General features: G+C 38.2%; 1 protein-coding gene and 1 non-coding gene across 12 annotated transcripts in view; both read right to left on the bottom strand.

Annotated features, from left to right (window-relative positions):
* SPAG9 (sperm associated antigen 9) overlaps positions 1 to 26,663 on the bottom strand; it is a 152,299-nt gene that overhangs the window by 53,223 nt on the left and 72,413 nt on the right. For 7 of the 11 annotated variants that reach the window (XM_069603657.1, XM_069603652.1, XM_069603653.1 and 4 more), the window contains 2 exons: positions 25,224 to 25,318; positions 19,227 to 19,377 (listed from right to left, as the gene is read on the bottom strand). In XM_069603657.1, coding sequence (XP_069459758.1) covers positions 19,227 to 19,377; positions 25,224 to 25,318 — 246 coding nt within the window. Of the gene's footprint in view, positions 1 to 4,954; positions 4,997 to 19,226; positions 19,378 to 24,391; positions 24,769 to 25,223; positions 25,319 to 26,663 lie in introns of those variants that run through there. The other 4 variants (XM_069603658.1, XM_069603659.1, XM_069603660.1 and 1 more) reach the window with 2 other exon arrangements.
* On the bottom strand, positions 14,862 to 14,948 carry LOC138415573 (small nucleolar RNA SNORD86). Its single transcript, XR_011247324.1, has one exon. It is a non-coding gene; the product is annotated as a small nucleolar RNA SNORD86 (small nucleolar RNA).

Raw genomic sequence — 26,663 nt, 5'->3', positions numbered from 1 at the left:
GCAGTATTATCAATAAAAGTATACACTAATGTCATCATCAGAGTTTATAACGGCAGTTCTAATTTGCACAATCATTTGATAATGAAGACTTGTCTCAAAACACTTGAAGATGTACTATGTGGTTGTTGTTACTGTTCGGTAGCTCAGTCATGTCCAGCTCTTTGTGACCCCATGGACTGCAGCACTCCAGGCTTCCCTGTCCTTCACCATCTCCCAGAGTTTGCTCAAATTCATGTCCATTAAGTTGGTGATACTATCTAACCTTCTCATCCTCTGTTGCCCTCTTCTCCTCCTGCCCTCAATCTTTCCCAGCATCAGTGTCTTTTCCAATGAGTCAGCTCTTCGAATCAGGAGGCTAAAGTATTGAAGCTCCAGCTTCAGCATCAGTCCTTCCAATGAATATTCAGGGCTCATTTCCTTCAGATTGCCTGGTTTGATCTCCTTGCAGTCCAAGGGACTCTGAAGAGTCTTCTCTAGCACCACAATTGGAAAGCATCAATTCATATTCATGCTCAGCCTTCTTTATGGTCCAACTCTAAGGTCACATCTGTACATGACTACTAGAAAAACCATAGCTTTGACTATTCAGACCTTTGTTGGCAAAGCGATGTCTCTGCTATTCAATATGCTGTCTAGGCTTGTAGAGCAACTGTCTTTTAATTTCATGGCTGCAGTCATCATCCACACTGATTCTGAAGCCCAAGAAAATAAAATCTGTGACTGCTTCCACTTCTTCCCCTTCTATTTGTCATGAAGTGATGGGACCAGATGCCATGATCTTAGATTTTTGAATGTTGAGTTTTAAGCCAGCTTTTTTACTCCTCTTTTATCCTCAGCAAGAGGCTCTTTAGTTCCTCTTCACTTTCTGCCATTAGAGTGGTATCATCTGCATATCTGAAGTTGTTTATATTTCTTGATTCTAGCTTCTGTTTCCTCCTGCCCAGCATTTCACATGATGTACTCTGCATGTAAGTTAAATAAGCAGAATGACAATATTTGAACAGTCAATTGTTCCCAATTTTGAACCAGTCAGTTGTTCGGTATCTGGTTCTGTTTCTTCTTGACCCATATAGTGGTTTCTCAGGAGGCAGGTAATATAGTCTGGTACTCCTATCAGTAGAAGATTTTCCACACCTGTGATCCACACAGTCAAAAGCTTTAGCATAGTCAGTGAAGCAGAAGTAGATGTTTTTCTGGAACTCCCTTGCTTTCTCCATGATCTAACAAATATTAGCAATTTGATCTCTGGTACTTCTCCCTCTTGGAAATAGTTTGTACACTTGGAAGTTCTTGGTTCAAGTACTGCTGAAGCCTATCTTTAAAAATTTTGAGCATAACTTTGCTATTATGTGAAATGAGCCCAACTGTGTGGTAGTTATGCAAGTGACATCACCCTAATGGCAGAAAACAAAGAGCAATTAAAGAGCCTCTTGATGAAGGTGAAAGACCAGAGTGAAAAAGCTGGCTTAAAACCCAACATTCAAAAAACTAAGTTCACGGCATCCGGTCCCATCATTTCATGACAAATAGATGGGGAAAAAATGGAAACAGTGACAGACTTTATTTTCTTGGGTTCAAACAATCACTGTGGGACTGAGACTGCAGCCATGAAATTAAAAGATGCTTGCTCCTTGGAAGAAAAGTTATGACAAACCTAAACAGCATATTAAAACACAGTCATCACTTTGCCAACAAAGGTCTGTATGGTCAAAGCTATGGTTTTTCCAGCAGTCATGTATGGATGTGAGAGTTGAACCATCAAGAAGGCTGATGCCAAAGAATTGATGCTTTCAAACTGCGGTGCTGGAGAAGATTCCTGAGAGTCCCTTGGACTGCAAGGAAATCAAACCAGTCAATCCTAAAGAACATCAACCCTGAATATTCAGTGGAAGGAAAGATGCAGAAGCTGAAGTGCCAATATTTTGGCCATGTGATGCAAAGAACTGACTCACTGGAAAAGATCCTGATGCAGGGAAAGATTGAGGGCAGGAAGAGAAAGGGGTATCAGAGTATGAGATGGCTGGATGCCATCACTGACTGCACAGACATGAGTATGAGCAAACTCCTAGAGATAGGGAAGGACAGGGAAGCGTGGCATGCTGCAGTCCATGAGGTCACAAAGTGTCAGACATGACTGAGCGACTGAACAATAAACAAATGGAATGAAAAGTCTCTGCCACAGTGTTTGACTGAAGGCACAGTATTTTTTTCTATGGAAGAAATTATGAAATTTCATCACTAACAATGCATCCATCTAAAGATAGAAGGAAGAAAGACAATCCTAAATATTAGCCTGTTGTTAAATATAAAATGTATCACTGGTCAACAGTAAGTCCATAAGACTCCAGGTACAAAATGAGGAAAAATTTTTACTAGGACCTAAATGGAACCTGGAAGCATTGATATGAATTATTTAATGTGAAGCTGTAGGGGAGTTGCATGCTATTATTTTATATTCAATCTGTGACATCAAGAGACCTCTAATTCCTATTTTATGTTGCTCTATGTCAGGCCGTACTGTTTCAGCTACCAATTTTGACTACAAATGCTGCTTTATCTATCTGAAGACCACCAGCCTAACAATTTGAATTACCTGACATCATTAAGATTTCCTCTTCAATGACACACATAGGTGCCATAAGCAGAGACTTACTGGGTGGTCAAGTCTCTTTCTAATAAATGTACTTGTTTTGTAACCCCACTCAAAGTCTTTCAATCTTTAAGAAACTCTATTACAGGCTTTCAAGTCACTAAACAATGCCCACAAAACTAAGGAACCTGACTTGGGGTTCCAGTGCTGTAACTACAAGTGCTGTGCAAGACAACAAGTCCTGGTTAGATGTGAAGAAACTAGGACCCCTGTGTACTGCTGGTGGGGTGATATGATGGTGCAACTGCTATGGAAAACAGTGTAACATTTCCTTATAAAATTAAAAATAGAACCACCATATGATCCAGCACTACCCCTCCTGCTTATAAAACCAAAAGATCTGGAGACAGGGATTCAAAGAGATATTTACACACTCACGTTCACAGCAGAACTATTCATAGTAATCAACAAGTGGAAGTGACCCGAATGTCCAACGAGGGATGAAATGTATAAACAAAATGTGGTATATAAATATATATATATATATGCACGTATATATATGTACACACACACACACAACAGAATATTATTCAGCTTTAAAATGGAAGGAAATCCTGTGATTTCCTTGATCCAACATGGATGAATCCTGAGGACATTATTTCATTAAGTGAAATAAGCCAATCACAAAAAAACATATACAATACGATTTCACTTACATGAGGTATCTAAAGTGGTCACATTCATAGAAACACTCAGTAGAGTGGTAGCTGACAGTGCTGAGGGGAGGGACTGAAAGAGGAGTTTAATGGGTACACAGCTTCAGATGTGCACGATAAAAAAGCTCTAGCAATTTTCACAACAATATGACTATAGTCTTAACACTACTGTAGTGTATAGTTAAAATGGTTACAGTAGTAAACTTGGCTTTTTTTTTTTTTTTTAAATCACACATACAAAAAAAGAGAATGGGGCAAAAAAGAGAGAACAGGTGGCATTAATTTTAGCTTCCTTGAGATACCATGGTGAAAACAGTCTGGTCTTTGCACTATTTTTCTACTGGTTTTAGATATCAGGCTAGAAGGCTATACACCTTTACAAAATACTTTCAACTGTTCCATTCATCAATGCCTCACATACCCAATACTGTATAGAATACACATGTCACATATTATCTGCCATTGTCCCATTGCTAGTTATATTCAGAGAGACTATAAAGTAAGTTCACAACTATAAAAATAAATCAGTCAATTAAGGACAATTTAGAAATGTTCTAATATAGTGTTTTCTTACGTAGCTTGCCTGATTTCATCTGAAATAAGCTAAAAAAGAGGGCAAGTAACTCTGCTATATAAACCTGTCTTCAGTGTCAAAGATTTTAAGCTTAATCTAAGTAAAAGATAAACAGAATAACAAAATTCTGTGTATACATGTACTTTCTAGAGAGCTTCATAACTTTAATCTGACTCCTAGAGGAATCCGTGACCCAAAGAAACACTGAGAATCACTGAGATGACATAAGTCTAGCTCTAAGTTATACTACAGGTTCAAAAAAATTTAGCTTATTAAAACAGAGGCACAGATGACCTACTTCTGAAGATATTTCTGAAAATGATACTGGTTCCACCATTATGAACCAGGTGATGGCCTTACCCTGGTTAACCCTGATCTAGTGGGTAGGACACAGTCTTATTTTGTCCTTATATCCCCAGTGCCTAGCACATCAAGCCTGACATGAAGTAGGCTCTCAAAAGATGTTTGCTGAATGGTGCCCCGACAGGCACTAAACAAATCTGTTTAACTAGAGAGGCAGCCCATGGTAAAATGACTTACTAGGCTGTCTCCAGGATACTTTCAAGTTGTGTACATTCTGCCCCGAGGATGGTACTTGTGCAAACATAGAAGTCTTCTTACCCAGAGCTGTATAAAGAGAAATAAGCTGAACTTCCATAGGATTTACTTATTCTTTTCTCTCCTTTAGAGATTACAGTAAAGCCCCAGCAACCACCATAGAAGAAATAATTTTTTTTTTCATTTCAGTGGGTTTCCTTGGTGGCTCAGCTGGTAAAAAAAAAAATCCGCCTGCAAAACAGGAGACCTGGGTTTGATCCCTGCGGGGGAAGATCCCCTGGAAAAGGAAAAGGCTACCCACTCCAGTATTCTGGCCTGAAGAATTCCATAGACTGTATAGTCCACGGGGTCACAAAGAATCAGACATGACTGAGCGACTTTCACTCACTCAGTGAATAACATCAGTAGTCTTCCAAACTGAGCACTTGATATCTTGAGAGCGGCAGTTGAGGAAGTAACCAAAAGTTAATCACTTTCATCTACTTTTTGCAAAATGTTTTGAAAGCCCATTCTCACCTCCTGTTCTATAGCCTTCAGAGGTTCAAGGCTACTTCTGACCTGGGAATAGGGAAAGATTATAAAAGAGAAAAAAAAATTCATATATTTACTAGGTGTCAGCATATGTCTAAGTATCTTTGGCTTATGCTACCTCTCAGGATAACAAGGTCCATCTCTATTTTCTACTTTGTTCAAATGAGGGTTTGGGGGTTTTGTTTTGACTTAAAATCACCTCCTTTAAATCTCTATTTAAAGCCATATCATAAAAGCCACCACCTGGGTCTTATCTTACCCTATACTTTGTCAATAAGCAGTTTATCACTTACCCGTTTTTTCTATTCATAAGGGCTTCCCTGGTGGCTCAGCAGTAAAGAATCTGCCTGCCAGTGCAAGAGAGACTGATGGGGAAGATCCCACATGCCCCAGAGCACCTAAGCCCAAGCTACAACTACTGAACCTGTGCGCTAGAGTCCATGCTCTGCAACAGAAGAAGCCATCGCAACGAGAAGCCCACACACCATGACTAGCCCCTGCTTGCTGCAACTAAAGCAAAGCCCACACAGCAACGAAGACCCAGCTGAACTGAAGCAAAAGTCACTCAGTTGTGTGGGACTCTTTGTGACCCCATGGACTACACAGTCCATGGAATTCTCCTGGCCATAATAGTGGAGTGGGTATAAGCTCCCTTCTCCAGGGGATCTTCCCAACTCAGGGATAGAACCCAGGTCTCCTGCACTGCAGGCAGATTCTTTACCAGCTGAGCCACCAGGGAAGCCCAAGAATACTGGGGTGGGTAGCCTATTCCTCCTCCAGCGGATCATCCCAACCCAGGAATCGAACCAGGGTCTCCTGCATTTCAGGTGGATTCTTTACCAGCTGAGCTACCAGGGAATCCCCAAAAAAGAGAAATCTTCCTGAAATTTATCCTAATCATCTTGAGTAATTAATGTAGTAAATATTCCAATTTAGCATACTTGGAAATGCTAAACACACTCTTCTTCCCCCTGCCTCACCCCCTATCATTTCTGAAACTGACAGAGAACACTAACAATTAAAGGGTGACCAAGATTCAAATCCTTTCTCAAAAAACATTTATTTACTCATATTCTCTACTTGTACATTTGCCCTCTTTGAGACAACAGTGTTTCTCTGAAACAGAAAGCAACTTCAAGTTTTAAATATTCTTAGTCTGGAAATCCATCAGTCTTTTTGAAAGTCTAAAATACAGCTGTGCTGCACTCTCTTGTTCCCACCCAAAAAAGTACAGATGAACAAGAAAAGATTCACTTTTTTTTCTAGATGAAACATAACTGACTTACAACATTATATTAGTTTCATGTGTATAATACAATGGTTTGGTATTTTTGGGCATTAGAAAATGACCACCAAGTCTAAGTACCAACTGTTGCCATACAAAGTTATTGCAATATTATTGACTGTATTCCCTATGCTATTCATTACATCCCTTTGACTTCTTTATTCTATGAATGTAGCTTTGCACCTCCCTCACCTGTTTCACTCGTCTCCTCACACCCCACTCCCTTCCAGCAACTTCAGTCTGCCCTCCGTCCCTGTGAGCCTGCTTCTGTTTCACGCTTGTTCATTCTGCTTCGTGTTTTAGGCTCCACGCATGAGAGAAGGCACATGGTATTTGTCTTTCACGGACTGATTTTCCCACTTGGCGTAATGCCCTCTAGGTCCATCCATGTTATCAAAACTGGCAAGATTTTTATAAGGTTGGATGACATTCCATTTAATATACCGCAGCATGATTCACTTTGTACAAACCAGACTGCATCTCCTTTAATATCTGTTTACACGAGCTTTGATTTTGGATTCTCATCTTTAACTCTTCTCAACTAACATTTCATCAAAAGCTAGGTAAATAACTCTCTAAATAAAAACAAAAAGATTGTGAATGTGTATTTCAAAATGGAAAACAAAAAGCTGCAGGAAATACTTAAGAGTATAAACTCATTTATCATACAAAGACATATATGAGTATGTATTATCTATGTGCAATATGGACTTCCCTCATAGGTCAGTGGGTAAAGAATCCACCTGCAATCCAGGAGACCCCAGTTTGATTCCTGGGCTGGGAAGATCTCCTGGAGAAGGGATAGGCTCCTCACGCCCATATTTTTGGGCTTCCCTTGTGGCTCAGCTGGTAAAGAATCTGACCGCAATGCGGGAAACCTGGGTTTGATCCCTGGGTTGGGAAGATACCCTGGAGAAGGGAAAGGCTACCCACTCCAGTATAATCCATGGGGTCACAAAGAGTCGGACACGACTGAGCAACTTTTACTTTCACTTTTCATGTACATATGTGAAGAAAGGAGCATGAAGAATATACCAACTGAGGATACACCAATAACTGAGGTGAAGGAATGGAGTTTACAGTTTTTACTCTAGATTCTATATTATTTGATTGTGAAACCTTATTAATATAACCTTAATAAAATATGTGATCTAGATCAACTTTACATTTCTAGCACCTGGCATTGTTTATGACCCAGTAGGTATCAAAGTTTTTTAATGTAAAAAGCAAAGTAATTTTTCTTCAACAGAAAATACTTGAAGCTATTTTTCCTAAGAGTTTGTTTAAACATTAAATATCAATAGTAATAAAAATGCATGTGCCAATTACTTCAAAAGAAGCCACATTAGAAATATAAGCTTTAAATATCATAATTTTTAACAGTGTTATTTTTAACCAACCAAATTTTACCAGTTTTCATTCTCAACATACACAAGCATCTTGGTCAACATACAACATAATAAATATGCCAAAAAGAGCAGGAGAAAAATCCTATTTATAAACACCCAATAAAAAAGAACTAATCTACTGCATATTTTCTAAGCAAGAGTTTAAAAGGGCCTTCCCTTTTTAGTATGAATCTTATAATTTTGTCAGTATACCTCAATAAAAATGAATGAATGAATGGGAAAGTACCAAAATATTAAGAAGAGTAAATCTTAATTCAGTTTTCCCTTCAAACCCCCATTGTCAGCTGTGGATGATTTTTGAAGTTATCAAATAAGGATATACTTGAGTGGGAAAGTTGGTAAATAACAAGTAAAGTTACAGGACTCCCCTGGTGGTGCAGTAGTTAAGAATCTGCCTGCCACTGCAAGGGCCACGGGTTTGATCCCTACTCGGGACGATTCCACATGCCATGGGGAAACTTAAGTCCATGCACCACAACTACTGAGCCCACATTCTAGAGCCCGTGTTGCAACTACGGAGCCTCCATGCTCCACAGCCACTGATCCGCAACTAGAGAAGCCACGGCAACAAGAAGCCTGTGCACTACCATGCCTGCCACAACTACAGAAAGCCAGGGCAGCAACAAAGACCCGGCGCAGCTAAAAGTAATAAACATGTATCATTATTTAATATTATTCAATTACTGGTGGATGTATTTTGAGACTTATAAATAAGTCTCAATTATTAAATAAATCTTAATTTGAGAATTATTAAATGACAATTATTTAATATTAATATGAAATAATACTTCTTATGCTCTGTCCCAAGCAAACCATAAAATATTACAAAATATAATCCATTTTTTTTTGCATCCGAGCATATATTTTGAAAACTTTTACACTGATACCAAAGACAGGCAAAGACACTACAAGAAAATTACAAATATCCTTTACAACTACTGACATAGAAGTACTGAACGAAACACGAGCAAACCAAAGCAGTACATTAAAAGGTTTATACACTATGATCAAATGGGATTTAATCTTGGAATTTTAAAATGGGTCAACAGATAAAAATTAATCAATGTGATATATCACCTTAATAGAATGAAGGGAAAAAAAAAACAAATCATCTCAATTGATGCAATAACAGAATGACAAAATTCCACATCTTTTCACAATAAAAACACTTAATGAACGAGAAACAGAAAGAAACTCACTATGCTGAAAGCCATATATGAAAAACCCACGGCTAAAAACATACTCAGTGGTGAAAGACTAAGTTTCCCCTTTGAATTAGGAACAATGTCCACTTTTGCCACTTCTAGTAAATATTATATTAGAGGTTCTAGGCAGAGCAAATAGACAAGAAGAAGAAATAGGCGTTCAGACTAGAAAAGAAGAAGTAAAATTCTCTCTATTCACTGACAACATGATCTTATATCGAGAAAACCCTGAAGATTACACACACAAAGTTAAAGCTAATAAATGAATTCAGCAAAGTTCCAAGATACAAAATCAACACACAAAAATCAGTTGCAATGAACAATCCAAGAAGATAATTAAGAAAACAACTCCATTTACACTAGCATAAAAAGAATAAAATACTTAGGAATAAATGTAACCCTTAATCAAAGTCTCAATGGTGATGAAGCTTTGAAATGGGAGAGGTGGTGTTTATACAACATTAAGAATGCTCTGAATGCCACCTGACTATACACTTTAACATGGTTAATCACGTTTTATCCAGGCAATACCCAGCTTGCTTGCTTTCTCTTTTCCTCCCAACATTTTACTTTTAGAATTTTTCAGTGAACACCCACATACTCATCACCCAGTTTCTACCCATTAGCATTTCACTATTCTATTCTTTACTACTCTTTACCACATAACTGCCCATCTTTCTACCAGTCCAAGATGCATTTCAAAGACACTGTCATCATCAATACACTTCACCCCCAAACATCTCAGCACACACGTCATCAACTAGAGCTCAGTATCTGTTTCACGTATTTTTGAATTACACTTACATAAAAAGCACAAACTGCGAGTGTATCTTGCTGAGTGTTGACAAATGCACCCATCCGTCTAACCCAACCCCCCACCAACACAGTACATTACCATCATCCTAGATATTTCCCTCAGGCCCTTTCTTAGTCAGCCCACTCACAGCCCACCTGAGACAACCACTGTTCTAATTTTGTCCTGACCATACATTCATTTTCCATTATATAAAACTTCATAGAGTTGGTACCACAGAACATGTATTCTTTTATCTAAGACCTCTGTCATTCAGCATGTCTTTGAGAACTGCTTCTCTTTTAGACCTCCAATTTTGTAATTCAGAGCTTGGAGGATGCTCTCAGACCAATTTAAAAAAAAAAAGCAGAAATTGAGCAATTCACAAGACATATAAAGGGAAAGGGAGAAAAAAAGTAAAGTGAACTGTGATTCATATGGTACTTGTGGGGAAAAAAAAGATGTAAGCTTTTATATGCTTAAAATAACTCAGGAAGGACACAAGAAACTGGTTACAGAAGTTGCCTCGAGGGAGGAGAAAGACACTAAAGGAGAGATTTTTTTGGTAAAAAAATGAAGCATAATACCCGTACAAATAAGTTCACATATCACAAGTGTACAGCTCAATTTTCACAAACTGAATACATCTGAGTAACCTGCACTTAGAACAGGAATCAGAATCTTGTCAGCACCCTAAAAACAAAAAAGATAACCCTCTATCACAGTTCTTTTGGGGGGCTATGCTGGGTCTTCAGTGCAGTGTGGGCTTTCTCCAGCTGTGGCGTGTCGGGGCCACCCTCTAGCTGCCATGCTCAGCCCTCTCACTGCAGTGGCCTCCCTTGTTGTGGGGCATGGGCTTCAGGGCACATGGGCTTCAGTAGTTGCGGCTCCTGGGCTCTAGAGCACAAGCCAAGTGAATGTGGGCTTAGTTGCTCTAAAGCATGTGGGATCTTCCTGGCTCAGGGATTGAACCTGTGTCTCTTGCATTGGAAGGCAGATCCTTTACCACTGAGCCACCAGGAAGCCCGCTTCTGTTGTTTATACTCTGGCTTTTGGCCATGAGGCATGTGGGATCTTCTGACATTTTAACTGTGGCTTGGTGTAGGTCTCTTTGGGGACATCTTGTTTGGGTCTCACTGCTTTCTGGACTTGGTTGTCTGATTTCTTTGCCAGATTAAGAGACTTATTAAATAAGTTTTAATAAGCAATAATTTAATAACATTAAATAAGCCTCAATTATTAATAAATGTCTTAATTTGAGTATTAAGTAATTATTTACTATTAATAATAATCCCCAAGCAAAACATAAAATATTATAACAATCCATTTTTCCTAAAACTCAATTTTTATTTTACTCTACTGTAAATACTAATATAAAAATCCAAAGGAAGTAATGTATAATATAAACCAATGGAAAAACCCAACATAAGGATCAAAGGAAGAAAGGGCCTAGAAGCAATCACATTCCAATCCATAAGCACATTTAGTGCCTAGATCTTGGTTCCTAAATATTTTCTCCAATAAATAGAACCAGGGTTTCTCTGAGAAGCAGTCAATTGCACAGCAGGTACAGGGAAAATACAAGAGCCTGGAGCATCTGGTGGTGTCAGGAAGGAAGGACTCAGAAGAGTATGGGCATAAAGGGTATTAGGATGACTCCTGAAAGAGCTCCTGATGTCCTAAGCTGAAACAATTTGAGCAACAAAATAAATACAGTAAGTACCCTACACACAAAACTGCAAGTTTCGAACTTGCAAAAATGAGAACGTGCATTCTATCAATGTCAAGTATGAGTGAAATTGTGAGTCTCCTACTGCTGACGATCTTTCAGCTCTACCATCTCCCATCTTCTCTCCCTCCTCTAGTCAGCAACTCTTCTTGCCTGTTGTACTACTATACTTTTAAAGGTACTGTACTGTAAGATTAAAAAGTTTTCTTTATTTTCTGTTTGTTTTTATTTGTGTGAAAAGTATTATAAACCTGTTATAGCACAGTACTATTTGACTGGTTGTGTTAGGTAACTAGGCTAACTTTGTCAGACTTACAAATTGGACTTAGGAACGTGCTCTGAAAATGGAACTTGTTCATATGTACGGGACTTACCATAACAGTGTTGGATAACCTACAGAAAAAAATAATATCTATTAGTTCAAACAAGGAAAGAAAGAAGAGAGGGAATGAGTAGCTCTCCCTTCCCAAAGAATTCCAGTTAATAAATGCAGAATGAAGAAAATAGAAAATAAGCATTAGAATACCACAATAATGATTATTGTAGCTAAGATTCACTGATGGGTACTAAAATCAGTAAACAAAAGTTTGAGAAACAGGATATCAGCACAGTCTCAAAACACATCCACCAAGATATTTATTAATCAAATTATAAAGAGAAAAACTAACTTTACAGTGGAGAAATCCAACATACACTAGATGAACCAAGCAATCAAGGTTAACATCACCATTACAGCATGCTGCTTCTGTAGCAACCTTATTAAAAATATATAGCCTCAATCTAACCATGAGAAACCATCAGAGAAGCCCAAATTTAGAGACCGTCTACAAAATAACCAACCAGTATTCTTTCAGCTTGAAGGTCATGAAAGGCAAGCAAAGACTGAGAAGGGACTGAGGCAACATAACTCAACGCAATGTGGGATCCTGGACTGGATCCTGGAACCAAAAAAGAACACTGGTGGGAAAATTGGCAAAATCTGAATAAAAGTCTGTAGTTCAGCTAATAGTATTGTACCAATGTTATTTTTTTAGTTTTAATAATCTTATTGTGGTTAGTTAATATTGGTGGATGGCAGGTGATAGGTATCGTTCCCTCTGTACTGTTTTTGCAACTTTTCTCTAAGTCTAAAATGTCTCAAAAAGAAAAGTTAAAGAAACAAAAAACAACCAAGAGTATTAACTGTTTTGAAATGTAAAATCATACATGCATTTTACGACAGGATCTTTAATCACAGAAGATACACAGTAAGGTTTAACTACTACAAAGATTCAAACTTGGGAAAACTCAAGAAATAGGAACAACTAAACATAAATGGAGGAGGATGGAAAATTCTTCTAAACAAGAATGCTGGCTCTGTTCAGGCATTTTCCGTTTTGCATGCTAAGCACATCCTCTGAAGAATGCAGCACGCATTGACCACTGGCTTTATATACCAAACCCTGCTAACAAGACCTTCTCACAGCAGCTCCACTGAAGTATTTCAAGTCATGCAGTTTTAAAAGAACTCTTTAAAACTTTCCTAAGTAGGTACCAACCCAATTGCTTTTAGCTAAAATTGTTTTTTCTCAGTTTTAAAAGTCACATTCTACTAATAACCAACAACCTAGGAGACTCTTAAAATGAAAAACTAATAACCTTTTTGGAATATATATACATACTTGCACATTCACACGTCTATAGGCATGTGCAGGTGCATATATATACACCAGCTGTATATATATACACATACATATGCGTACATGTCAAACTGGATGGAATCTATGAAATCACTGCCAAAGTGATACCAACCAAGGTCTAAAAACTGTGACAATTTTATGTATAGCGTATTTTAAATATTTAAAACGTTTTGTTCTCTTTCTATATATGGGCACAAGGGAGAGATATCTGAACTCTAAACTTATAAAGCAATGAAGAACTCACACAACACAGCTTGTGAGAACACAAATGGCTACCATCCCTTTGGCAGGCAATTTGGTGATATCTAGCAAAATCTGAAATATGGGCTTTGATTCAGCAATCCCACTTATGGGAACTATAAATACCAGCACAAAATTATGTACAAGGTTTATTCAACTCAGCATTGCTTGTAATGGCAAGAGATTAGGACAAAGTGAGGTGTTCTATCAGTAAAGTAGATTTTAATGGCAGTTGGTATATGTGATCCCTTTCCCCTGGCCCTTCCTCTGCAATTCTGATGTATCACTCATCTTCCTTCATTCCCTTGTTTTCAATTTCTTTTTACATTGGACTCTTCTTCTAAGCACACAAACAACCCAGTCTGTCCCATTTTTGTTGGTGGTGGTTTGTTTCTAATTTTATAGGGCTCTAGAGGATGTGTAGGGAAATATCTCTGCAAGTTATGCCTCACTAGGAAAATGTCCACTCTAATTTTTCTGGGATAGTTTTTGGAGTTTTCCTTTTTCTTGGAGCCACCATTTTTGCTTCCCTGATAGCTCAGTTGGTAAAGAATCTACCTGCAAGGTAGGAGACCCTGGTTCAATTCCTGGATCAGGACGATCTACTGGAGAAGGGATAGGCTACCCACTCCAGTATTCTTGGGCTTCCCTTGTGGCTCAGCTGGTAAAGTATCTGCCTGCAATGCGGGAGAGACCTGGGTTCAGGCCCAGGGTTGGGAAGATCCCCTGGAGAAGGAAAAGGCTATCCACTCCGGTATTCTGGCCTGGAGAATTTGATGGACTGTATAGTCCGTGGGGTCGCAAAGAGTTGGACAGGACTGAGCGACTTTCACTTTCTGTTATTGCTAACAGAAGCCTCTTAAAGTCCACTGCTGACTGGGTCCGCCTTGGAAGAGAATTTCCTCTTTTTCTTTGGGGACCCTCTTGTTTCCTGACTCTTCAGGGTCATTAACTGATTCTCCTTTGGGAAAACTTGGAAAGACTTCTACAGCCAGCTGTCTCTTCAATACTGCCACTAACTAGCTCCTCCTTGGAAAAAAGATTTCTTTTTCTTGGGTTTGGAGGTGATAAGATGGATATTCTCCATTCTCCCAAGGAGCCTCCTCAGGCTTTTGCTTTTTCTTCTTTTGGGGTCTTTTACTTATCTCCTCATTCCTCCGGGGCACTACTGTTTTTTGAAGATGCCAGGGCAATCACAGCCACCCTTTTCTTTTCCTTATTCAAGTGTTTCTTCTCCTGTTTCTAGCTTCCTAGTAATCTCAGCAGCTACTTCATCTACCTGAATCATTGCTTCCTTCATGACATGCAGATTTCTTTTGTGGAATCTCTCCAGTCTAATACACAGAAGGACAGTCCCTCCTCAACTTGTTCTCAAAGCTTCTGCCCAAATACACTGGTGGGTACCTCAGAGAAGCAATCAATTTGTGAGGCAATACTGCCTTTATTTTGCCAGGTATTAGGAGAGGTGGCCTCTGTTCTTGGCAGCTGCTTGGCCAATGAAGGTAGAGTGGAAAATGAGTCTGGAAATCTGATCCCTTTGCTGGACCCAGGAAATCACTCAGACACTAGGACTGGCCATCAACCCTATAGCAAGAGGCCTGTTTGAGTGACAGAGCCCTGATCAAGCATCACCATGAATGTCCCACCCTAAGAGTACTTTTCCTTTACCCTGCAACTCAAGATACCCTTTTACTTTCCTCCAACCACAACTACTTACTTCTTGAGTAACCTACATACTATGTCCTTTTTTCATGAATATAATTCAGTTGGAGGAACAACCTTACCCTAACATTTTTGACCATTTTCAGCCTTAGCTTTTTAACTTTTATTTATTTACTTATGATTTTTGGACTTTGCTGAGTCTTCACAACTATCCGGGCTTTTCTCCAGTTGCAGCAAGCAAGGGCTACCCTCTAGTTTCAGTGCGCAGGATTCTCACTGTGGTGGCGTCTCTTGCTGTAGAGCACGGACTCTAGGGGGCAAGGGCATCAGAAGCTGTGGCACGTGGGCTCAGCAGCTATGGTTCCTGGGCTCTAGAGCACAGGCTCAGCAGTTGTGGCACACAGGCTCAGATGCTCCACAGCACGTGGGATCTCCCCAGATCAGGGATCAGACCCACGTCACCTGCATTGGCAGGCAGATTCTTTACCACTGAGCCACCAGGGAAGTCCCAGTTAGGGACATTTTAAAGAAATGTTTGGTTAAGTCATTTTAAAAATCAATTTTTAAAACAGTATTATACTACTTCAGATAAACTATTTTACCTAGTATATCTGCTCCTCCATCCACATCTCCAATTAGGCCTGAACCACGGAGCCACCAGGGAAGCCCCCAGCCTTAGCATTTTTATAATACATTTTCAACAGAAAATGTCATTTAACATAAGAAGTTTCTTTTTACCAATTTTACCAGAAGCCCCCCAATAAAAAATTTCTGTTAGTGATACAGTATAATACTCTTCTGCTTTCAGCTTTAAACTGATCTCTAAACTAGATTTGAGGACCATCGAAAAGGTGTCAGGTGAAGCTTCAATGTAAGCTGTGGCATTCAGATTGGCCTTGACAGAGTACTACTGGTGGTTAACCTAAGCAGGATACAAATGTGTATGTGGGCAAGCTATAAAGAAAGCAACTGGATGCAAACGTGTGGAGTTGGGAAAAGGCCAAAGAGTAAAATCTGTGACAGCTGCTGGGTGGATGGCACGTACAGACATGAGACTTCAGTTACCTAGATCAAGTAGAGCAGAGGGCTGAGCGTTAAGCCCTGGAGAACTCCAACATCTAGAAGTCCAAAATCAGCAAAGGAAAAGCACCCGGGAAGAATACCAGAGACTGAGGGGTTGAGGGGAGTGGAGAGGGGGTGGGGAGAAGCATCCTGGTGAAAGTGAAAGTGAAAAAAGGCATTTCAAGAAGCAGAGAGTATTCAAATGTATCAAATGCTGCTACAGTGTGGCAAGGGAATGGGAATTTTTCATGTTTAGAAAGATGGATATTTTGGATAATTGTAAAAAAAAGGCACACTGGTGCAGTAAGTAGAATGAAAGTCTCAGAGGAATAGGATGAACTGAAAAAAAAAACCACATTCTTCAAACATGCTAAAGTCTGTCCCTACCTTGAGGTCTTTACAGATGCTATTTGACCATCCTGAAACACATATTCCTCTGGACCTTTCCATGCACCCGAACATCTTCTTTTCAGGGCACAAGTCACCACTTCCAAGAGAAATTCCTTAACTATCCCTTCTTACTACTATTCTCTAGCCCCTTACTTTGTTTTATAAAAACAGTGCGTAACACTACCTGAAATTCCATGCTTTCATTTATTTGTTTCTGTGTTGATTTTCCCAACAAAAATACAATAAAAGGAATAAATATGTACAAATACGTTTAAGTTTTTTAAGAACAACATGTATCTTTTTCTAGGTGCACTGGTCTTGGCAGATATTCCATTACAGTTATCTCCTGTTATCTGCAGGGGATTGTTACAGAACTCCCTGTGGATACCAAAATCTACAGATGCTCAAGTTCCTTATATTAAATGGTATAGTATACCTGAAGATATAACCTTGTTGACTATAACTCTCTCACAGTGAGAAATCTGCAATAAAGCAACAAAAAAGGTCCATAAATTTATAATCATGGGCAAATTTCCTTTACGGTCATTCTTCTGCCATGGTTTCCCTGGTCTTCTCACACAACATTTTCACCTTAACCTTATTTCACACACACAAAAATGTGCTAGTAAAATCAATATTACGAGCATACTCTTAATAGAGCTAGGTCAGCAGACCGTTGGAAAACACATGCCAACAGAGATGGCCTAGTCCCACTGCTGTCAGACACGGAAACCAAGGCTAGTGTGTTTGTTCAGTGCAATCCACACGTGAGCTCCAGACCCAGGCTTTTGCAAAGTTAGAGAAAGACATCTGACTAATAACAAAGACTTGAGTAAACAGTAAAATATGTCCTGACTATGAGACATATTTCACAAACTTGTCCCTTTTGGGGTGGGGGGGAGAGGCTGCACTGGGTCTCTGCTGCTACACGTGGGCTTTCTCCAGTTGCAGCAAGCAGGGGCTACTCCCTAATTGCAGTGTGCAGGTGTCTCGCTGTGGTGGCTTCTCTTGTTGTAGAGCATGGGCTCTAGAGCGCACAGGCTTCAGTAGTTGCGGCGCATGACCTCCAGGCTTAGCCGCCCCACAGCATGTGGAATCTTCCCAAACCAGGAGTCTAATCCATTTCCCCTGCACTGGTTGGTGGATTCTTAACCCCTGGACCACCAGTGGAAGTCCTATTAAGCCCTTATCTCATTTACTGGCTCCATGTCCACAGTAGAAACAAACTGGATTTTATTTTAGAAACCTCTCTTGGGAACACCTACCTTAGTATCCCTAGGGAGGACACAACTCCCCTGTTCAAATCCATCTGTTAATCAGTTTATAACTAGTCAGAGAATGGAAAAAATGTAAAGTTAGGCCTACTGTTAAAAATACTTTGCAGTGGGAGCAAAGCTACAAAATATTTATTTACTTCTTACTGTTTTGAGCACATTTCAAAGATCAATGAAATGATTCTAAATGCCTCTACCTACTAGAGCTGAGAAACAGACCATTTACGTTATATCAAAAGAATCTATCTAACATCTAAAACAAATAATTCCTTTGACAAACATGTTCTGAGAGACCACTATGTGCTAGGCACCTTTTCTAAGTGCTAGGGGCATGGCAGTAAATAAACCCCATGAATTTTACATTCTTAGTGGAGAGAAACAAAATAAACAAGTAAACAACTTCATATTTTAGAGCTATCCTAAGAACTATCTAAGGGGACTTCCCTGATGCTCCAGTGGCTAAGAATCTGAGCTTCCAGTGCAGGGGACCTGGGCTTATTCTTAGCGAACTAGACCCACATGCCACAACTAAATATCCTGTGTGTCACAACTGAGACTCAGTGCAGCCAAATAAATTAAAAACCAATTTTTTAAAAAAAAGAGTTATCTGAGTATTTAAACCATGAAAAGTAATTTCGAGAAAGAGACCAGAAAAAAAGAGATAAAGATGTAAATAACTCAACTGTATTCATTTAGGCGGTCTGTTTGTTTTATGACAGAGTAGATTTTCTAATGTAACAAGGTTCCTTTATAATCAGTTCCCTTTATAAATATTCTACTTTATAAGATATAGACTATAACATCAAATATTTTTAATTATTATCATATCTCCACTCTTAGAATATATTATTATTTATATTTACAACTTATTTTGTAAAAAGTTCTTGGTCAAGAATATAATTTATAATGAACTAACACCAGGCCTTTTTAGCTAAACACACATCACTTTTGGATATTGCTTTATGAAGGTTTTGAGGAAGTTGTTATGCTGTTGCTCAGCCGTGTCCGACTCTTTGCTACTGACCCCATGGACTGCAGCCTGCCAGGCTCCTCTATCCATGGAATTTTCCAGGCAAGAATATTGGAGTGGGTTGCCACTTCCTTTTTTTTTTTTTTTTTTTTAAGTAAAGCCCTATTAAATTGTGAAGCTTTCGAGCAGTGAACTAAGGATTTCAGGTGGCAATGATTTTCAATTCTTAAAAACATAGTTAGGTTCACTGATCACCCCATCCTAAATTCATATAATGTAAATCAAATAGAAACAGCCTAAATGAAATTGAAATGTTGGTCATTAGTATGACAATCAAGATGTAACAACGCTTGATTCTGTTTTCCTATAAAACTTGAAAAATGAGTAATACAAAACAAACTCTTTGGTAAGAGCTCATTTCCAATTTAAAAAAAGCATTAGTTTTACCAAAAAATGTACACATACTATTTCATTTTATTCTCTTCTGGTTGTCTAGCACTTCAATTTGGATAAGAAAGCTTATAAAACAAACTGAAGATTTTCATAGGATAAAGCTTACCTTCAGACTGGTATGAGAACGTGGTTGACTTAATTCCTGAAATTTCCATTGTTCTGATCCAGGGGTCTCACCACCTTTCTGAGTGTCAGGTGTAAGCAATCCGTCTCCAGAAGGTAAAGGGAAAATCCCTAATGATATAGGACGTTCTTTTCTATTTGGAGAGGGCAGAAGAACTAAGCATTAGTTCATTTTTAAGGTTTACTCATCGTGACTGTAAGTAATAAGCCTAGGCTGTCACTGCTTTAGAGTCGTCACTCTTAAATAATATTGTGTGCCTATCTGAACAAGCAGACTTACCAAAGAGAACGGACAAAGTCTCAGAACTTAAACTAAGCCCCAAGAAATCAATTAAGAAAGGCAGTAAAAACAATAGTTTACAAAATCTTAAGTTACTGCTGAGTTCCTTGCTCAGGAAGCAGTCTGTGGTGTGGTTTCACAGCAAGGGGAGCTGCTACAGTTTCACTCATGCTTAGGTCAGCCCTAGGGAACTGCAAATGACCCCCACTCCTGCTTCTCTAGGCTTTCCAATTCCTCATATTAATCCCTAAATACTTACCCAAGTCTCTTTAGGGTGTTTTTTCTGCCTTGAGGAAAATGAATACACGGTTTAAATCAGGCCTACTGATTAGTCAAAAGAACACGTACAAAAAAATGTTGCCTGCCATTTCAATCAAGAAAGAACAGAATGCTGTCTGCCATTCAGCCATTAACCACTGTAGCCAGTCTGGATGGAGAGCCCTGAGAGGAATTCAGGATGGAGAAAAACGGGATACTGACCGTAGATAGTTAAGCTGCATATCAAAGAAATAATTTCAGTGAGCCCAGACTCCTCTACCTTCCCAAGCATAGAAAAGCACTAAAATCGTTAACTTGAGATGTCTGCCTTTTGTAATTAGCAAACACTCCTGAGTACCCGAGGTCCTCCCTTGCTTGTTTGGAACAGTTCCTCAGAGCTATCCGAGAGGCTGCCCTGACAGACTATGGTCCTTAGAAACGTCCCTGAGTAAAGCATAATTCTCAACTTTTAGGTTGGGCTTTTTTGCCTCCAGAGTTTTATCCCCTAAAGTAGGAAAACTCTATTTTTCTACAGGAACTCATATTTTTCTGTATGAGCTCCTTTTCATCATGGTATGTATGACAATCCAACTGTCAGTTTTTCCAAACAAGGATGCCCAAAGATTCTATCAAAAACTGTAGAGTTTCCAATGCTTTGTGGGAAATTTCAGTGAATAAGGGTTTCAATTTTAATAATAGAACTTGAACGAGAAACACATCCTTTATTAATACAAAGGGTTTTTAAAGAGTAGAAACAAGCCTGGTTCTTCCTGGGTCATTAACTCAAACAGAAATTCTCTAGAAACCAGACACTAAAGGTTTGGAGCTTCTAGTAAAACTGTAAGAACAGGAACACTGAGGTTATACATAAAAGTTGGAAAATATTCAGTTTTGCGAAATAAATCTTTATTCTGTAAGCTTATCTTTATACCAAGAAACTTTAAGCCACTTTTGAAATGTGCCCTCATTGAACACAAAGGGTACATTGCTTTCATTCCTAATAACAATCAGGAAGAATTAGTACAACTGTCAAACACCTTAAAGATTAGGTGAAGCAAAAGGGTTGAGAGATTGTATTCTATTAAAGTTGTATGCACAAAGAAACAGAACAGGACTTTTCTCTATCAGAGTTAACTACTCATCACTTCTTCACACTTAGGGTACTTTTCCTATTTGATTTGGGAGAAAAATTCAAAAACACATAGGCAGCACAATGAAAGGTTAGATCTTAAAACCAATGTAAGCTTGTTATGACAAGCTTAGGTTATCTGCCAGAACCACCAAATTACACAGCAGTCAGCTATTCTGTTTAATTCCCAACTGCTGGTTCAGGAAAAAAGCTTTCATAAGTCCAGAGCAAAAAGAGGCATTATTTATTATATCCTTACTGGATAATACAGAACACATTATATACATAAATGTTTCCACTTATTGTAGAACCTGTTCTTTCTTGAGCATGACTCACCCCTTTTCTGCTTGATTTTAAAATGCCCTTTATTTCATCAAACGATGGTGACAATGACCAGAAATTCGGGACAGGCAACATATTTTGGGAACTGAAAATCTAAGGATCTTAGACTTACTAGATTACTTATTCTTTTTAACATATCTTGATGACTTAAGCAAAAAAAGTGACCAAGAATTTAATCAGATGGAATTTAATGGAACGCTCTCTGACCCCAAATGCAAAGAAAAGTAATACAAACTTCATTCGAATTTATCACACTGCCAACAGAAATAAAAACACAGGCCAGTCATGAGAGTTATATTCCTTTATGAATGAGAACACAATCATTTTTCACACATGTCAAACACTGGAAAAGTATAAAACTACTGGAGGAAGGAGTCAGCTTGGAGTCCAAGCTTTACTTTTCCATTTCTGTTAACTACAAAATCTACAGTTGAAAATACAAGTAGAATTCAAATCTTTACATTGCTTTTATTTTCCTCCAGAAACTGCTCTACAGAAGGGGAACTTTTCTTCAGAAACTGATAGCTATCAAGAGGGTCAATGATGCTCTAGGTTATACTGTTTCAACTCTGGGAAAATAGTATTACTACACACCACTCTTCCCTCCTTTTCTTACTGACTTGGAGGGAGGGAGGACATATAATAATGCATGTTAGTTTGAGTCCTATTTTCAAAAGGAAACCCTGAAAAGACAACATTAGGTCCTGTATGTATACTGGTATGTATATTTGATACTCTCTATATTAAATATATTATATATTTATATAAATTAACTATATATTTAACTATATATTAAATGCTTCAGTAAAACTCACATAAGAAACCAAAGAATGAAAATACATGTGGGAAAATATCAAGTGGCAGATTTAAACACCAGGTGTTTTAATAATGATACTACTGTCAAGAAACGAAGCTATCAGAATCAGCCATCAGAATCCTCATTACATCTATTTTTTAAACTCATACATCCATTTTTAAATTGGTTATTTAAATGTTATCTACTTGCATAAATAACTTCACAAATATGTCTTTAAATATTTTTATTTCCATTTAAAACAAATAATCATTAATAAAATCTACTATACATATATATAAAGAACAGTAAAAAGATTACATTTGTTCAACACCCACCAATGTGGCAAGCACTGAAATGGATAATTTATTTACATATTCTCATTTAATCCTCACAAGGAAATAAGAATTATTTTCCCTGTTTTCAGATTAGGAAAAGTGATGCTCAGAGACTTTGGGGACTAGTAATTGGAAGAAATGGGATTCAAAGTCAGGCCTGTTTTGACTCCAAGACCCATGTACATTTCCTGGAACTATTACTTTTTGACAACTGCGCTTCAGTCATGTTTGAGTCTTTGCAACCCTATGGACTGTAGCCTATCAGTTTCCTCTGTCCATGGGATTCCCCCAGCCAAAATACTGGAGATCTGGATTGCCACACCATCCTCCAGGGGATACGTCCGACCCAGGGATTGAACTCCTCTCTCTTAAGCCTCCTGCACTGGCAGGTGGGTGCTTTACCACTAGCACCAGCTGGGAAGCCAATCTTAATATTAAAGACTTTGATATATTTCTTCAGTCAGATCAACAGCGACTTTTATGTCAAGAAACTCTTTGAGTTTAATCATAAGTTATTTTATGAATAAAATAGCTAGAGCTGATATAGTTTTACTAAAAATGGAGTAAATATAAATGATTATGAAAATTATTTACTTGTTTAATTTACAATATATCTTTAACTGATTAAATACAAAATAATCATCTCACGAATTTTTAAAATGACTCAATGGGTAAGAAGCTCAAAGGAGGAAACTCGGGTACAGAGATTAAGTAATTTGCCAAAAGTCCCATAACTCATGTGTGGCAGAGCATTTGTAGCCTGGTAGTCCAACTCTGAACCTCTTATCCACTGCATATTACTGCCTTCATAAATGGAACTGAAACCTAGGACAGCCCTTTAAAATTAATCTTACTTTAATAGTCTATATGTTCTCGAGTTTCAATTTCCTAAAAGCCGATATATACATACACACAAATCCTTTATGTACTAAAATGCACACAAAGCAAAGAGATTGCTCGCAGTTTTTATAAAATCAGGAAAAAAATAAATAAATGACCAAGTTTTAAGACCACAGATGAAATTAAATTCTGGACCTTAAACTAATGTTGAACAGGAGGATGAGGGAACTTACTACTTTAATTTCTCTTTAAGTCCACAATTAGGAGTTGAGTTTTAAATAAACATTTACATAATAAAAGCTATACATTAAGAACCTTCATTTAAAAACCACACACAAAGCAGAAATCTCAACAAATCAAATTTTTATCTTGGTGAGTTAGAAAACAAAAGAAACCACAACATTAAAACTCTAAAATATAGAAAATGGTTCTTAGAGCATGCAAGTACAGTGACCAGCAGAAACGCTACAGAGATTAATGATATCCCCACAAGCAGGCATGGATATCTGTTACCCAAGTCTACAAAGAAAAGGCAACATCTGACAAAACAACAGTGAATAGGCTTTGTAAAGCTTTCCAACTTTGATGCATAAATAATTGGGAGAAAAATGAATTCCTTGCCCTAAAAGGTTGAAATCCTTTCACTTCAAATATATTTTGCTGTAGGAGGAAAATATTTAAATTGTCAGTTCCCATGAACTGCTATCAAAAACTGCAAAAAGGATGCCTGAACCTCTAACACTCTAAGGATCACTGGAACAAAATAAACACCTATGGCCTGTGTCTAATCAACTACAAGTCCCACCATAAAGATATTTGCTTCTAAATGCTCAGATGCTCTGATGCAGAGGTGTAAATTTGGACCCAATGCTCTACTCCTATTTTCCCTTTACTGGTTGAACCCTCTGCTTAAAACAAGACCACTCTGACCTTGTATTTGTGTATAAGCACAATCTAAAAATCCTTTTCTTAAGTGGGTGGTTTCCAAACACAAAGCATATCCCTAAGCGACAGCCTATAAATTACTATATGTAAGAATAGAAGTCTTAGCTTCAGGCCATTTTCCATTGTTTCAATCTGCAACATGAATGGTTACAAAGAAGACCCATAAAGCTAAAAATAAAAGAAAAACCAACTAAAAAAGGACTTCTAAGAGAGACTGAAGTACCTGAGTATCCTTGGTAGGTTCTGCGTCAAAGCTGGCACTCCGGTAGAAATAGAAAAGTGCACAAGCAGCAAAACGGAGAGAGATACTAAGATAGCAGAATTAATGACCACCGCCCCGCCAACAAAGCCAAACACAAACAGCAGCATGCATCCAGGACTCATGGCGCTGTGCTGGCATGGTGAAACACCCGAACCAGGAGGCCTACACGGGGGCCAAAGGGGTATCTTTGTAGTGAGGATCTGTCATTCAGCTGCTGCCACAAAAACAATGCCATCAGCAGCAGCTTTCCACTCCATCCTGCTGCAGCTCCGAAGCGCTGACGTCATCCTGCTCTCACAGCCTCATAACCATAGAGCTGCTGCTCCTAGCATTTATGCAGCAATCCAGAGCAGAGGCCAGCCTATTAACTATTTTCCTCCCCACTAACAGGCCTGGCTCAGCTCATTGGCTACAATGCTTGGAGATCTACATAATTTATTCACACTCCTACATCAAACAGAAGTCTAGCTAACCCTTTTAAACATGCCTCTCTATAGCAAAAATGACTTTTAAACCAATTATACAGGAGAATTGAAAAAATTTACAGCATTCTGACAAATGAAAATTTTAAACCTACTACAATCTTTGTTAAGTATCAGGAAACAATGGCTATCAATTTACCTTTTCATTAGTGAAAGCTGTTTTGTTTTTCTATGCTACCCCCTCCTATAGCATTCCAACTACAGCAGGGAGAGAGCTAACTATTGTTTGAGGATTAAAGAACAGAGAGAAATAGAAACAGATTATTTTATTTTCCTTTTTCCCAAGGCAAAAATGTATAAAAAAAGCTTACCTAATTCTACTATGAGCTGTGGATTCTAGTTGATCACTCCCTGAGATCTGATGAAGTTTTGTTCTTTCTAAGTGTTCCATATAATTATGGATCATCTATTTTGAAGAAACAAAAGAATACACAAAATTTTAAGACTAATACCTGGAAAAAAAGTTAACATTTTAACAAGGGAAACCTTTTCATATAAATTTCTTATTTATCGGACTACCCATGTTCCATATAAAAGAATATTAAGAATGAAATTTTATTTTATTCTCAAAGGGATAGGCAAATGCTTACACTTAAGGATGCTAGAGTCCAGAAAAGTAGCCAACATTTTGCTTAACATAGCAAAAAATTTTTATAATACGTAATGCTATTAAATAAGTCTGACATAAATAACACAAATTAGATATAGACATTGGGAAGGAAGTGACAAGAGATTACTGATTAAAGGGGACAGATGACACTTGAGAAATCCATGGCTAAAGTGGGAAACAACGAAGAAATTAACTTGAAACTTGAGTAAAGATAATTTTCAATTTAATACCAAGATATTTATTTATTTTTGCTACAGATTTAGTTCAAAGAATGCTAAAATATTTTCTCCTATGTTAGACTGCTAACTTACTGGAATCATTACTTAATATAATCATATAAAAATGGCAGCAAACTTAAATGAAAAAAACAGAGCACATTAACTCTTTAATAAGGAACCATAAGACACAAGCTGAATATGGCAGTGAAAACTTCAAGAATATCAAGTGTAAAACCTGCCAAGAAATTCTACAGTCTGATCTGACTCCTTTATTTTTTTTGGCTGCACTGGGCCTTAGTTTCAGCACGTGGGGTTTAGTTCCCTGACCAGAGATCGAATTCAGGCCCGCTGCATTGGGAGCATGGAGTCTTAGTCACCGGACCAACAGGAAAGTCCCTCATTTGATTCTTGATATAGTTCCACTTTTAAGAGACCCAAAACTGGTATTAAAACATTTGAAATGTAACAATTTCAGTCATAAAATCAAAAAGACTTTGCTAGATATTGACGTGATTTGAATAAGAAAAAAATGAATACGAAAAGTTACGTTAGCAATTTCAGTTCAGTTCAGTTGCTCAGTCCTGTCTGACTCTTTGCGACCACATGGACTGAAACACGCCAGGCTTCCCCTGTCCATCACCAACTCCCAGAGCCTGCTCAAACTCATGTCCATTGAGTCGGTGATGCCATCCAACCATCTCATCCTCTGTCATCCCCTTCTCCTCCTGCCTTCAATCTTTCCCAGAATCAGGGTCTTTTCCAATGAGTCAGTTCTTTGCATCACGTAGTGGCGCTTCAGCTTCAGCAGCAGTCTTTCCAATGAATATTCAGGACTGATTTCCTTTGGGATGGACTGGTTTGATCTCCCTGCAGTTCAACGGACTCTCAAGAGTCTTCTCCAACACCACAGTTCAAAAGCATCA

The sequence above is a fragment of the Ovis canadensis genome, chromosome 11 (genome assembly GCF_042477335.2).
Source record: "Ovis canadensis isolate MfBH-ARS-UI-01 breed Bighorn chromosome 11, ARS-UI_OviCan_v2, whole genome shotgun sequence".
In the NCBI taxonomy this organism is placed as follows: Eukaryota; Metazoa; Chordata; class Mammalia; order Artiodactyla; family Bovidae; genus Ovis; species Ovis canadensis.
The sequence above is the reverse complement of the archived record's forward strand: the minus strand, read 5'-3'. Positions and strand labels throughout refer to the sequence as shown.